At 32.3% G+C, this 14,281-nt stretch overlaps 1 protein-coding gene across 1 annotated transcript in view; it reads right to left on the reverse strand.

The window, feature by feature from the left end:
• Positions 1–12,365, reverse strand: part of LOC110023543 (tryptophan synthase alpha chain-like) — a 12,755-nt gene extending 390 nt beyond the window's left edge. Inside the window, exons 1-8 of the mRNA XM_020723018.1 lie at positions 12,062–12,365; positions 10,712–10,858; positions 10,567–10,632; positions 5,512–5,620; positions 4,472–4,548; positions 650–727; positions 464–541; positions 86–145 (exon numbers count right to left, since the gene is read on the reverse strand). Coding sequence (XP_020578677.1) covers positions 86–145; positions 464–541; positions 650–727; positions 4,472–4,548; positions 5,512–5,620; positions 10,567–10,632; positions 10,712–10,858; positions 12,062–12,271 — 825 coding nt within the window. The 5' untranslated portion in view covers positions 12,272–12,365. The remainder of the gene's footprint in view (positions 1–85; positions 146–463; positions 542–649; positions 728–4,471; positions 4,549–5,511; positions 5,621–10,566; positions 10,633–10,711; positions 10,859–12,061) is intronic.
• Between the last annotated feature and the right edge of the window lie 1,916 nt (positions 12,366–14,281).

The raw sequence follows: 14,281 nt of genomic DNA on the forward strand, positions 1-14,281 counted from the left end.
TATATATATATATATATATATATATATATATATATATGCCATGGGATTAGTAGAAGACGAGCAAAAGTGTATCGACGTGGCCAACCTGTTCTACGTGCTCTGGTTTCGATATGCCGAAACCCACAGCGACCGGTTTATCTGTTGCCTGTGTGAAGAGATGAGAAAATGATTATTGCTCGTTACTTCAGAAAGTATATATAAACAAGAAAAATAGCGGTGGTGTGTTCCTACCAAATATTTCAAAAGCTAGTGAATAAAGCAAAAATGCAATCTTAAAGAGATTCTAGTTGTTTCCACACATTGAATTATTTTTAAAAAAAGTGATGCCAAACAGGCCCTAAATTTCCGAAGGGATTTTGTACATGTAAAATTTGGCCCAAGAAAGAAAACGTGATAAAAATACAAGTACCTACCCATTTCATGCAATGAAAATTAAAAGGTGAAAAAGGTTGAGAGGGGAAACCTTCTTAATATCCTGAAGCAGAGACTGCACGCGCATACTCACAGATGAACGAGTGCCGGTGACGCCAACAGAGCTCACCTAATTTTACGTCATTTTGAGAGCGAGATGCAGGATAAATCAGTGAAAATATTCAGTAGAGAAAATATAAATAGTTCATTAACATTAAAAAAAAAAAACAAGGCTTACAAGATACACAAATCCTTCTGAAGCTTCCACGATTGCTTTCATCCTATCAGAGGGTGTTGTGGGCGTTGTAAGCAACACCTTCATTAAATTACGAGCAGTTCATACAGTAATAGATGTAAAATATACATGATTATAATCACAATAAAAGATTAAGAGTTCGAAATATGCTCTCAATTTCATCATCATCGTCATTATTAACATTATTCCAAATCATAAATTTTCATTCATTTGTATTGCCTTGCATGAGGCGTTACCAATGATGATGATGAAATTGAGAGCATAATTATGACTCGCCTATAGGCGCATTTTCTGTCCATCATTGTACTTATCCAAACCACTCTTCACCTTAAAGTTCAATAAATGCTATTTCAACATATCATCTAATACAATCATTCCTTCAGACTTTATAATTTTGTCACAACTTCATCATAACATTTTAATTTTTGTTAGACTCAACTGTGATATTAATGATTTTTTTATAGCTTAACATTCAAATACATACAAAATCATCCGTCGAATTACAATTTCATAAAATTTACCTTTATTTAGCCTCCATGATACCGTCTTATAAAGCAAAATTCGTAGGGCATTGCTCATTTCGCCCATCAAGCCTTAATTCTAGTTGTAACCTTATCCATATCTCTATTGTTTTATATAATATATCCAAAATACTTAAATGTACCACACCTATGTATCATCTTATGTTACAATGATATTGAATGATAATTATTAACAGCAAACATACTAAAATTATATACTATATAGATCATGGCGTCGTCTTCCTCGCTCGACTCTGCTAGGCGATCTTAGCAACAGTTACGACTTCGTTGTTTCCTCTCAGCAAATTCGCGCTCGATTATGTTCGTCTCCCCCGCTTCTTCTCTGGCTCTGAGACGAGGCTCGTCTCCCGTCTTCCGGTCTCGTGAGCTTTCCTGGCTCGGGATTTCCAGTCTCCGCGGCTCGTCTCGTCGGTACCGCTCGCGTGTTCTGCGGCTCAGTCTTGCGGGTACTGCTCGCGATTTCTGTGTTCTCTGCGCTTGTCCCGTCTCACAGCGTCCTCCCCTTTCATAGCTTCGGCTATTTCGATGCGATTTTTTCCCTCGTCTGCTTTCTTCTCTGAACGTCGCACCTGTCTTTGAGGATGACTTCGAACAAATCGTATGCAGCTGCTCTTGCCAGTGTCCACGCCTCAGGCACACCAAAATCGTCATATTTCCCTCCTTCGTTTGAGTGGGCGGAGGACATCTAGAAACATAATAAGAAGAATGGGAAGTCTGTCATCTTTTTTACAGAAGCTGAAAGTATTAACTTGCTTCCTCTTGTCGTTTGAATTTGGTTGAGAAATTTTTATATGGTCATCCCAAACTTAAAATTATTTGCAAGAGCTCATTCACAAATAATTTAAACTTATGCACCTTGTTAGAGAATGAAAAATTGGACTATTAGATGGGAGACACATTCTTATTTAAATTAATAATTAAATTAATAATGAAGAAGATTAATTAATAATGAAGAAGATTACATGCACTTATTTGCTATGAAATTTCATTAATTTTCTCAAATAATATTATAATCTATTGCCTCAGCTTATGGGAAGCCACTTAATACAGACATTCCTACTTTTAATATGTCCCGTCCTTCTGAAACCGGAGTACTTGTTGAAAGAGACATCACTTCACCCACTTCTAAGGAAATTGGTTAGGCACACAACACCATGGATATTGACAGAAGGTAGAGATTGAACATTTTCCGTCATATTGTCCGAACTGTCGTATGTTCGGACACTCCAATTCTCAATGTCACCATCTACACTCCCAACTCAAACCAAAAAACCAAACTACTCCGCTAGAGACTGTGATTCCATCTCCTGATCAGCTCCCAGTTTTTGACACTATTGATCATCAGAAGGATATCTCGGACGACGTCACTATCCCCGCAGGCAATATGACAACTATTCAGTCCCCAGTTGTAGCTCCCTCGTCTTTGAAACCTCCTATCGTGGGGGAGAGGGAGTTTCTTCAGATCCCGCCTGCCTTAGAACTTATCACATATAGGTAGAAATGCTTCTACTGCTTCACTACCGCCTCATCAAGTCCAGAAAGATGCTAATATTATTCAGGCTCATGGGGATCAAGACGTGCAACGACCTACACCTGTCCGACCACCTTTGGAATCTACTGATCAGATGAGTCAATCATCGGATGAGGAATGACAGGTCAACACATCCAGGAGGAAGAAGAAAAATGAAAATCTTCTTGAACTCAGGAACCTGATGGATGATACTTTGGTTACTACGGGCAATGGTACTCACTAATGTGTTAGTCAACTTACTTCCGAGAACTAGAGGCAGGAGGACTAAAGTGAGACGTCCCTAGCATTTTTGTGTTATTTTGTGGTTTTTTGGTTTTTTTACTTTTATGTATCTTTGCTTTATCTGAGTTTTGTGTGTATTGTATTGTATGAGTTGAGCTTTCTTTTAGGCCCTCTCATACAACATTTCTATATCTTTTCCGTATTAATATATTTGCCCTCGGGCTTTATATATATATATATAGGATATTTATCTTCTAAACATTTATTCCATTGTTTTATTTTTTTTATAGATTAGAATGGTGGAGGAAACTTTATAGAAGTTAATGCCCACAATTTCACTTAAGAAAAATTATTAGAAATAATCTCATGAATTCCAGTATCTTTTACAAAGGCAAAAAACATAGGAATAGAGAATATGGTCAAGCAACTATAAATGATGAATTAGCATCAGATCATCAATTTCAAGACTATGTATAATACATGTTCATAGTATCTTTTAGAGAACAAATTTTATCCCAAAAAGTAGACGGAAAGAAAGGGAGGATATGAGTGGCAATGACCTACTAACTTGGTGTTCAAAGTTTGGTACCCATGGGTGGGAAAGTAAAATGGAAAAAGGCTCCTTTAGTTAAAAAATGTCCATAAATTTACCCTTTTTGCTAGCACCCCTCAACATCCATAAATTTACCCTTATGGGTGCAGCGCAAGAATTACTTACCATTAGTATGAGACATGTAATCAACAACTAGTTATTTTATAAAATATATCAATTCAAAAGTTAGAGAGAAATGATCATTAGGAAATTTAGGTACACATTAGCAAATTGCTATTAATGAAAAGTTGTGAGCTGAAACTAAAAATAATCCCTTCAAAAGAAAAAAAAAAGGGTAAAGAGATACATCAAGATTTTGTAGGATCAATATTTATAGAATAAAAAACAGGAGAACTAAATTAATACGTCAATCAGAGCCTCATAATTCCTACATTTGTTACAAACAAAAATTTAACATTCAAGGTTTCATTAGCCAAACAAAGTAATTCAAAAAAAAAAGAGAAAGAGTTTTATTCCCACAATCATATGCCAAATAATAATAACAGGAAGCATATTCCAGTGGAAGTAGGAAGAGAAGTTTGGAGATTTATTTGATCACAACATATAATGAGATGCTTGAAAAATTTTGGGAAATTAAAAAAAAAAAAACTCAAGTAGCAAAAAAATCAAAAAGCAAAAAAAATCATTGCAATCAATAGTAATAATGACAGATGATAAGAAGGACCTTCTATTGGACATGAATAAAATAAAAGGACCTAAATTCAAATTGTCTATGACCACATAACAATATCAAACTGCTAGACATAAAAATACAATAGTTTCTTCAGATTGATGTTGAGATTCTTCACAACAATTTGGGTGAATAAGAAAAAAAACACAAATAGAAAAGTATTCAACAAACAATAAAATAATTGCAAACCGGTATTAAAAAGATGATAGGGGATAAAAAGACCTACTAACTCCATATTATGTTTGGTAGTTTCATTCCTCAAAATTTCAGTCTCCTCTAAAGGAACGTCAGGCACAACAAGCCCTGCAAAATAAATAAAAGAAAAAAGAAAAAAAACCTATATTATAAATCAAGCACTAAAAAGTGATCTAACAACAGAAGCAAGAAAAAATTAACTATAATTCATCATTACATTAATTTTAAGTTCCCCCAGACAAGGAATAAACAAGAAAAGTGAAAAGAACATTATGAAAAGAAAGGATCAAAAAGTTATTTTAAGCTATAAGGCATGGGCTTGAAATAGAACTTTCCTCCATTGTTGTTTTCTTTGATTGCACTTCATTCAAGACATGTTTATCCCTATATATAATACTAAACGAGTGTATATGAAATTAGGATTTGATAATTGGCGCATTCTATGAATGCCACATGACAATTTTTAATTTGAATTCAAAATATATTTAATAGTTATGAAATGACATTTAGTAATCATGATTATTTTATTTAATTTTAAAATATCGCGTCCTTCAACTTATTACTTTAATTTGAATATTACACTTAATACAATTTCAATGTGAAAAATACAACCACATATCGCATGTCATTAGTTTTAAATTTAAATTAAAATTAAAAACTTTAATTATTAATTTAATATTTCACAACTACATCATATATTTTGTTACTTCTAAATATAAATACAAATTCACCAATAATTACTTGATATTTAATAATTGTATTTAGTTGCTAATTATATAATATATATGACATTGGTAGCTTTATATTTAAAATGAAATTTACTTTTAATTTATGTTTATTTGATCAATCTTTAATAATTTTAAATCTCTAAAATACATTATAATATAATTAATAATTTAAAAAAAAAAAATTATCGCTGATATAATCCATTGTAATGCTAGGATTTGCTAGTTTGATCCTAATTTTTCACATCCGTCTCACCAAAAAGGCTCCATGCAAGTACACTGGATATAAGTTTTAAATAAAGTGCCTTGCAACAAGATCAATCATAAAAAACGTTATGGAAAATACCATGTATACCAACATTCTTAATGGTAGACATAAATTTTTCAACCCCTTGCTTCAGAATCGGGTTATAATATGTAAATAGAGCAATGGGACAGGACAACTGTGGCACTACCTGCATGAAAAATAATTTAAATATTTTGTAATTTTTAATACAGAATTGAACTCATCAAGAAGCAATGCATACATTTAATAAACGAAAGGCGCTAAAATAAAATTGATGATACACTAACTTAGTAGCATCTGCCATGTATCCCTGGAAGAATGATGCTTTATAACCACAGCATAAAATAACCCATTTTCCCAAACCATTGTTAACATGACTATTTGTACAGAATGCCATTCATGCGTTTGCATAATACAAGTTTGTATCTATATATGCATGTGTAGAAGCTAGAAATAATTTGATTCCCCCTTCTCTCAAACATTGCACTACAGAACATTATATAAAATAACTACCATAAATAAATATGAATCCCTCTAAATAGGGAAGAACATAAAATAGGAAATACAAATAAAGAAAATGCATATAGGGAACTGATTTTCTAAGATACTAAGATAAGGAAATAAATTTTTTCTTAATATAGAAATTTTATAGGGAAGAAATTCCACACTCCCCCACAAGCTGGGTATATGGGTCATATATGTTGTAAAGACCCAACTTGATATTCAACTCAGCGAAGCTGCCTGGAAGTAGAGATTTAGTGAAGACAAAGACTACTTAATATTTTCTCTTGTTTGGGACAACTTTCTGTCTGTTTTGCATTTCAGACCGTCGCCACAGTTCTGTCTGGGGAACTGATTTTTTGTTATTTTTTAGAAATTTATATGGTGGGAAGCTGTTTTTTTTCAATATGGTCTATTAAAATGCAGTGGTTGTAAGAAAGTTGTTATTCGACTTTTTGAAAAAAATATATATATATTGATACTTCTTGCCGCAACTTTCTAAGAAGTTGATTTCTCCACCATTGTTTTACAATAATTTTTTAAAAAACTATAAACTCTAAGTGTATAATGCCTCCATTGACCTTTTTAAAGATAAAATGTCTATCAATATAAATGTGTTTGGTCCTATCATGATGCAAGATTCCTTGGAATATTAACGAAAGCTCGACTGTCACAAAACATCTTTATGGGATTGAACATGGAGCATCTTAACTCATTTTATAAACTTTGAATCCGCATTCCTTCACAAATTCTCAAATTAATTGCTCAATACTCACATTCTGCACTACTAGAGATTATTGCTTACTTCTCGCTCTGCCATGTGACAAAATTTTCCCATACATAAGAACAATACCCAGATGTAGATTTTCTGCCCATAAATTCTGTCCAAATAGCATTAGTATAAGCTTCAACATCCCTATCGTTTGATTTCTTAAACAACAAGCTTTTGCTTGGGTTCCTCTTAAGAAACCTTAATATTATGTAAATCATCTTCGAATATTGTTTATTTGCATTATTCATATATTGACTCACAATGCTGACAAAATAAATGATAACAAGTTTAGTGTGAGATAGGTAGATAAGCATTCCCATCAATCTCTGATATGTATCTTTTTCCACTAGTGTATTTTCTCATTATAAATGTAATTTTTTTTATTGAAATCTATATGAGTATCAACAAGTTCACACCCAGCATTCCTGCCTCTTTTAATGTGTCAAGGATGTGCTTTCTTTGGGATATCACAATTCCCTTCTTTGACATGGCCACTTCCATACCCCAAAAAAATCTCATAGCTCCTAGATCCTATATTTCAAATTTGGTGGACAAAGCGTCCTTAATCTTCACAATCTCTTTTTATCACCACATGTCAAGATCATTTCATCTACATAGACAACGAGTATAACATTCTTAACTCTGTGTGCATGCTTAATGAACAATATATGATCAGCTTGACAAACTTATCAAATCAAGCATGTAGAGATTGTTTGAGGTCATAAAATAATTTTATTAGTTACAAACCAGATGTTTATTCAAGTCATTTTTTAGCACTTGTTAGATTTTCAAATACATAAATTTTCAAATACATTTTTTCATCAAAGTCTCTATTCAAAAAGATATTTTTGATATCAAGTTGATGCAATTCTCACTCTTTGCTCAATTCCAATGAAAGAAGAATTCATACAGTATTTGGCTTGGCCATGATCTCTTGATAGTTTATCTCATAAGACCGAGTGAAACCCTTGGCCACCAAACTAATCTTCAATCTCTTAATGCTCCAATCTTCTTTATACTTGACAGTGAACACACATTTGCACTCAACGGGTCTTTTGTATGGAAGAAGCTTTGTAAAGATCCAAGTGTCATTTAGATGAAATGTTTGAATCTCCTCTTCAACTGTCTATTTTCATCATGAACTTGGAAGTGCTTCATGAATATAATTGAGTACCTGCACACCATCAAAATTAAATACAAAAGCTTTATAAGGTGAGGATAACTTCTCATGAGTAATATACTGATGTATATGATAATTTGTGCAACTTTTCCTAGCTTCTCCACTGGAGTCCACCTCACTTGGAACTTCACAAATGTGTGGATTCAGTTTTGGTTGTGAAATTCGTGTGGTTGCATATTGTCTTTAGCCTGCTCAGTGGATTTTTTTCCCATTGTACACACGAAATTCCTTGTGCATTTCCTTGTTGTCAATCTTAGGTTGTATATCCTCAAGCAGTGGAGCTTGGGAGATAGGATGTTTAGAGGGAAGTAGAATATATTATGGTGATAAGTTTAGTGTAAATAGTAGAATAGTGTCCTAAATTTGATATTTACTTAAACACTCCCCTTGAATTTTAGATTTGGAATAGTATGATTGTTTTTCAAAAAATATAACATTCATGAATTTATATTATTTATTAATAATGAGAGAATGACACTTATACCCCTTTTTGTTAGAAGCATAACTAAAGAAGAAACATTTTATTCATTTTAGTTCAAGCTTTGTGCGGTTTGGTTGGTGATTGTGAACAAAAGAGACAAATCCAAATATTTTAAAGGGAACATTGGATGAAAAGGCTCTAACATGAGAATATGTTTCCATCAAAATATGAAGAGAGGCCTTAAATCTAAGGACCTTTTGAGCGTTCAGTTAATGGATAGATGGTTGTGAGCATTGCATCTCTCCAGAGAAATTTTGGGACATTATGAGAAAACATTATAGACCCAAATACCTCAAATAGATATTTATTCTTCCGCTTAGCTATTCCATTTTGTTGCAAATTCTCAACACAAAATCTCACATGATGATACCATTCTTTGCAAGGTAGGGTTTAAGGATCGAGTTAAAGTACTCCTTTGCATAATCAATTTTGATTTTTTCTTTGAAACAAAGCGAAAATCATGTCATAGAAGGATTGAAAGTTTTGTGTAGTTTTAGATTTCTCCTTAATGAGGAATATCCAACTGGATCTAGTGTGATCATCAATGAAGGAAACAAACAATCTAACTTCATTGATGATTTTTAATTTTAATTGTCCCCAAGTGTCATGTGGATGATAGGGAAAGGAAATGAGAATTTGTAACGAGACAAGATATACATGACAAGCAAGCTTAGCTAATTGACAAATTTCACACTATAAAATTATGGCTTTTTATTAATAAAGAGATGCAAGTACAACTTCACAACATAATGAAATTTGACATGACTTGGATGACAATGTCTTAGTAAAACTTGACTCTCAATAGACTCAAACACAACAGACTCAGGAACACGAGAATATCATGGTGAAAAAGAGAATAACTCTTCTAGAGCAGATATAGACTGTGATACAATTCAACACTGTCAATCAACTTACTCAAATTCATCAACTGAAATTCATAAGAGTTAGAATGAATAATTCAAGTCATGAATAAGCTTGCTAATTGAAAGTAAATTGCAATCTAGTTGGGAACAAATAACAAAAAAAAAGATAAATAACTTTGAAGATTTCCACTTCTCCTTTCCCAACAATCCTGGAGTGAGATCCGTCAGTAGCTTAACAAATTTTGAGGTGGTGATCCCTTGGTAGTTGATAAGAGCATGAATGTCTCAAGTCATGCGATCAGAAACACTTGAATTATTATCCAAGATCAAGATCTTCCATTGTTAGCAGTATAAGAGGAGAATATGATACCTTGATCTGCCATCAAGTTGGTAGGTTGCTTGCTTGACATAGGTTGTGATACTCATCCTGAACTACGATTAAAAATTTTATGCAGTGCCTCAGTTTGCACCCTATCAAATGGGTTGAATTTTGAATAATAGTTGGTTAAGATAGCAACATTTGCACGGTTTTCCCTATCATATTTTTCATTCGTTGGTTTCCCAATATGCAGTTTTGTCATGTGATTTCTAATATTTTTCTTTCACATGCCTGAGTTTCTTATAAAGGTCATATCATGGACATCTTTACATAGGCTTATTCTTTTGAGAGAAGTTTTGAGTGTATAAGACTGATCCTTCAACAAATGTATTGTAGTTATTTGTCATCAACTTCTCTCCACTCTCCTCCCTTTGAACTTCTGCAAAGGCCTCTCAGATGGTAGAGATGGGTTTGATTTCCATAATTCTCCCCCTATCTTCATCAAGATGTTTCCAAAGAGAATTTTGATGGTCCCTTTTTGTTTAGTAATCCTTTTGCACAAGGCAGAATTATCACACCATTTGCAAAGGTGAACCTCATATATGTCCGATTGCAGCCAACATCTATTGAGTGCATTTAATATTGAGTAACATTCAACTCTCTCTATCGTAGATCATGTAGTCTAGTTTCAATCTCAAATAATTTAGAAGTTTTAGTGCTAGAATAGGGTTCAGTAGGTATTAAGTAAAAGCACTGCATATTTGAAGGAAAAAAAGAGAGCTGAAAATATGAACGTGTACAAGACTCTGAAAACTTTCCAATGCTTTGATTGCATTTACCAAATGCATATATGGATAGTTAACAATAAGTAACTGTGATGGGGGTTTAATTTTCATATAATTTTGTCAAATGGTTATAACATTCTCTCAACGAAGAACAGCTTAATGGGGCAGCAATATAGTGGAGGTTAGAGTAGGTCAAGGGTGTGGGGGTAAATACCTCCCGTAACATAGAAATTACTGCATTGAAATTGGTTCCTTTAGCTAAAGCTCGTGTAGCAGCAGCCTGGATTCATAACACAAACAATTGTTAAATAGCTCGAACTTGTTTACGTCTAATGTTTGAAGAATATAGCCAACCAAACCTGAATAACCGGTCCATCTGCCAACGGATCAGAGTAGGGCATGCCTAACTCTATAATGTCTGAACCACACGAATCAAGAATTTTTAATGCTTTTGAAGTGGTACACAAGTCTGGATCTCCAGCAGTAATGAAGGGTATGAATGCAACCTAAATCATCAAAATCCTAAATATTAGATGCCCATATTGACAAAGCGAAACAAATTTTCAAATCAATTCATGATTCCAGACACAAGAAATAAAAAACAATAAAGAAATAATTTTAAGGGTAAAAAAAAGAAATTTAATATCATTATAGAAAACATGAAACAGAACAGAAGGACAGTTAATGAGTATTGGCTGATAGCATAGGGGGCAGAAACAATGCATGCACTTTAATGAGAATGCCAGCATCAATAACGGATGAAAAAAGGCAGATAATTGCATGTTAAAGGCCTAGGAGACCTTCCTTTAAAATGTTATATGAAACAAAGAAGCAACATCGGTTTCATTATTACTTGGAATGAAGCTCCAATTAGTTATCTATTTTTCTTACTTCATCCAGCAAACATTATCATCACCAAATATTAGCTTTATTCCAAATAAATTAAGGTCAGATTTATTAATCCTTAATCTCCATTTATTCCTTCAATAAGCTACTCAAATTTGTAAGGCCGAGTTATGTGCATGGTACAAAAGATTTTCATGGAAAATCACCTCCAGGAATCAAATCAAAAGTGGTTGCACTGAAACAATTTTTATGGCTAGGTTAAAGCCAAGATTTATATTTCTCAACGAACATGAAATCTTCTCATCAAAGACTTCAATAATAAAAACCAATATGCAATCAAAATCTTTATGAGAATTTAGCGAGACTTGAGGCCTGAGAGTGATAATTAAAAACTACCATGCATCCTTAGAGAAACTATGATAACTTCTTGGGTATAGAGGGCCTGGAACAAGCATTCATCGGCAAACAGCTCACAAAGCAACTGAGTTATATCAGATTTAATAACCAAGGTTAAAAGAAAATATTGCTACTCAAGCAATTCTGAACCAAACAACCCCTTAATACAGATTAAAATATCCTCCAATTCCATTGAAAACGGAAGAACTAAATACAACCAAATCGGAAAAATGGCACAAAAAAACAACAGATACTGATGATTAATAAACATAAAATTCTCGCTATCTCCGCCAACCATCATTACTTTTTCCAGAAACAATTACGTAACATATAAAATGAATTACATAAATATGAAATGATATAATGGAACAGCGGCAATCAACCAAATGCACAGGAAATACAAGAATAGGAATCCCACGGTTGATTATTCACATCTAAAAACCGTAGAGTGAAATGCTAGAGCTTACTTTGCCTTGTTCCCTTAGACGAACGAAAGTCTCCGAGATTCCAAGAGACGGAGTGATGTTAAGAGAAGCCATGGCCGGGAGAGAATTGGGTCCTGAAATGGGTTTATAAGAGAATGGGGTGGCGAGGGAAAGACTATTAGGTTTTCGGGGAAGAAAACTAGGGTCTCGAGAAGGGAGAAGAGAGTAAGCGAAATTTGGTGAGAGGGCCATCCGTGCCCAAGCTGCAGGAGAAGAAGGAATCAAAACTCTAAACCCTACGGAGAATTTAGCCGAGGAAGTAGAGGAAGCCGTTTGTTTTTACTCCTGAAAGCGAACCTTGTTTTAAATATGAGATTTATTAGATATTATATAATATTTTTTTTAAAAGAATGTCAAAGTAATATATGAGAATAATTTAAGAAAATAAAAATGATAAAATATTATTATTATTTTTTTAATGATATGATGAATTGAGATGATTAATATTTACTACATATTTAAAAAAATATTAAGTTAATTAAAAATTAGAGCAATAATTAAATATAATTAGTTTTTTAGGATTAATTTAAATATTTTAAATATATTAAAAATAAATTTTATTTTTGATATTTATGTTAATTTAATATAAAATATATAAATTGATCGACCAAGATAATATATATCGAAGAGCTGTATTTTGAGTTAAAAAAAAAGGGTGAATCCCATATTTTACAAAAATTCAAAATATGTTTAAAATTTATTCAATTTATGTTCGAACTAAAAATAATTTTGAATCCTCATTTGGAGATAAATTCAAATACAATTTTATTCGATTATCAAATACATGATATAAGAAATACATCTACAACAAAAATGCTACACTAATATCTATAACATATCTAAAAAATACTAGTTCAAAAACATTGCAATCAAAAGCTAATTGTGAATGAAATAAGCTTTTAAAAGGATTTAAGTGAGATTTAAAGATAATTGGTTGTAGTTCATTTAATGTTTGATCGTCACTTATTAATAGTTTAATCACTTTATTTAATATTTACATTATTCATTTAGTATTCGATTGTCATGCATTTAGTGCTTGATCATCATTCATTCAATTTGATCATAGTTCATTTAGTATTTGATAATGATTTTTTTTGTGTGTTTAATCATCATTTGAAGATTATTAGATCATGATTCGATTGTGAATTATATACATAATTATTATATTAAATTAAAGTAACTCTAAAATAAGTATAATGACAAGAGCTATAACACCACAGATAAAATATTTGATTCAAGTGAACAATCATAATTTCTTTAGGACAATATGGCTAAATTGCATATCTTATGTCTCAATTGAGTGTTGTGGTACTTACAATAATGATATTAGCCTCATCCTTAAGTAAGGTCACATTTTTATAATCATAGAGTGATCAAATATATGGCTAATGAGCATGCTTGAAACACAATAAAATGTGTGCTTGAAGATCACCAAGATTGAAATTACCCTCAAGATTCATCAAGCTATAAAATGTGTACTTCTATATTTATTGTGAGTTCAAGACACCAAGCTTATAATTGAAGCATTTATTAAAATTATTGAGAAAAAAAGGATAAAGAATAGTCGAATTAAAAAGCCTACCATTTTATTGATCTTCAACAATAAATTTAAAGATTGATTAGTATAAAATTTGACAATTATGATGGTGGTTGGATAACAATCGGTTATGGCAATGGACTGACAATCACAGTCGTGCAACAATAGTCTAACAAAGGTAGATTGGTGGAGGTCAAAAGTTTAAGTCTTGGAGCTCTATTGAGTTTCCCATTCTAATATAAGTTTTCCTTAAATCACCTATAATATAGAGAGTGATAATTTATTTATTGATTTTAGAAGTAACATATTTAATAAATATCACCCGAATTCATAATACTCCATCAAGCATGCTCATCAGTAATTCCGTTGACTATATGATATTTTTTTTAGTATTTATGTATCTTAATAATGTCAATAATGTCAGAAGTAAGACACATTGAGTTTGTCAGATTCATCTAATTCGTAAGCTTAATTTAGCAATAAGCTTGCAAAATTTAAGGATCGTTTATTGCTCTAATTAATATCCCAAAATTTTTATATCATTCTTTGAGTGTTTAACCTACGATCACTCATACTCAAATAAAATAACATTTAATGTTATTTGATTTTTCTTTTCGAAACACTTAGTTTTAACATGAAATTAACCAAAACTAAAATTTGTATAG

This window comes from Phalaenopsis equestris, unplaced genomic scaffold (genome assembly GCF_001263595.1).
Source record: "Phalaenopsis equestris unplaced genomic scaffold, ASM126359v1 Scaffold000224, whole genome shotgun sequence".
NCBI lineage: Eukaryota > Viridiplantae > Streptophyta > Magnoliopsida > Asparagales > Orchidaceae > Phalaenopsis > Phalaenopsis equestris.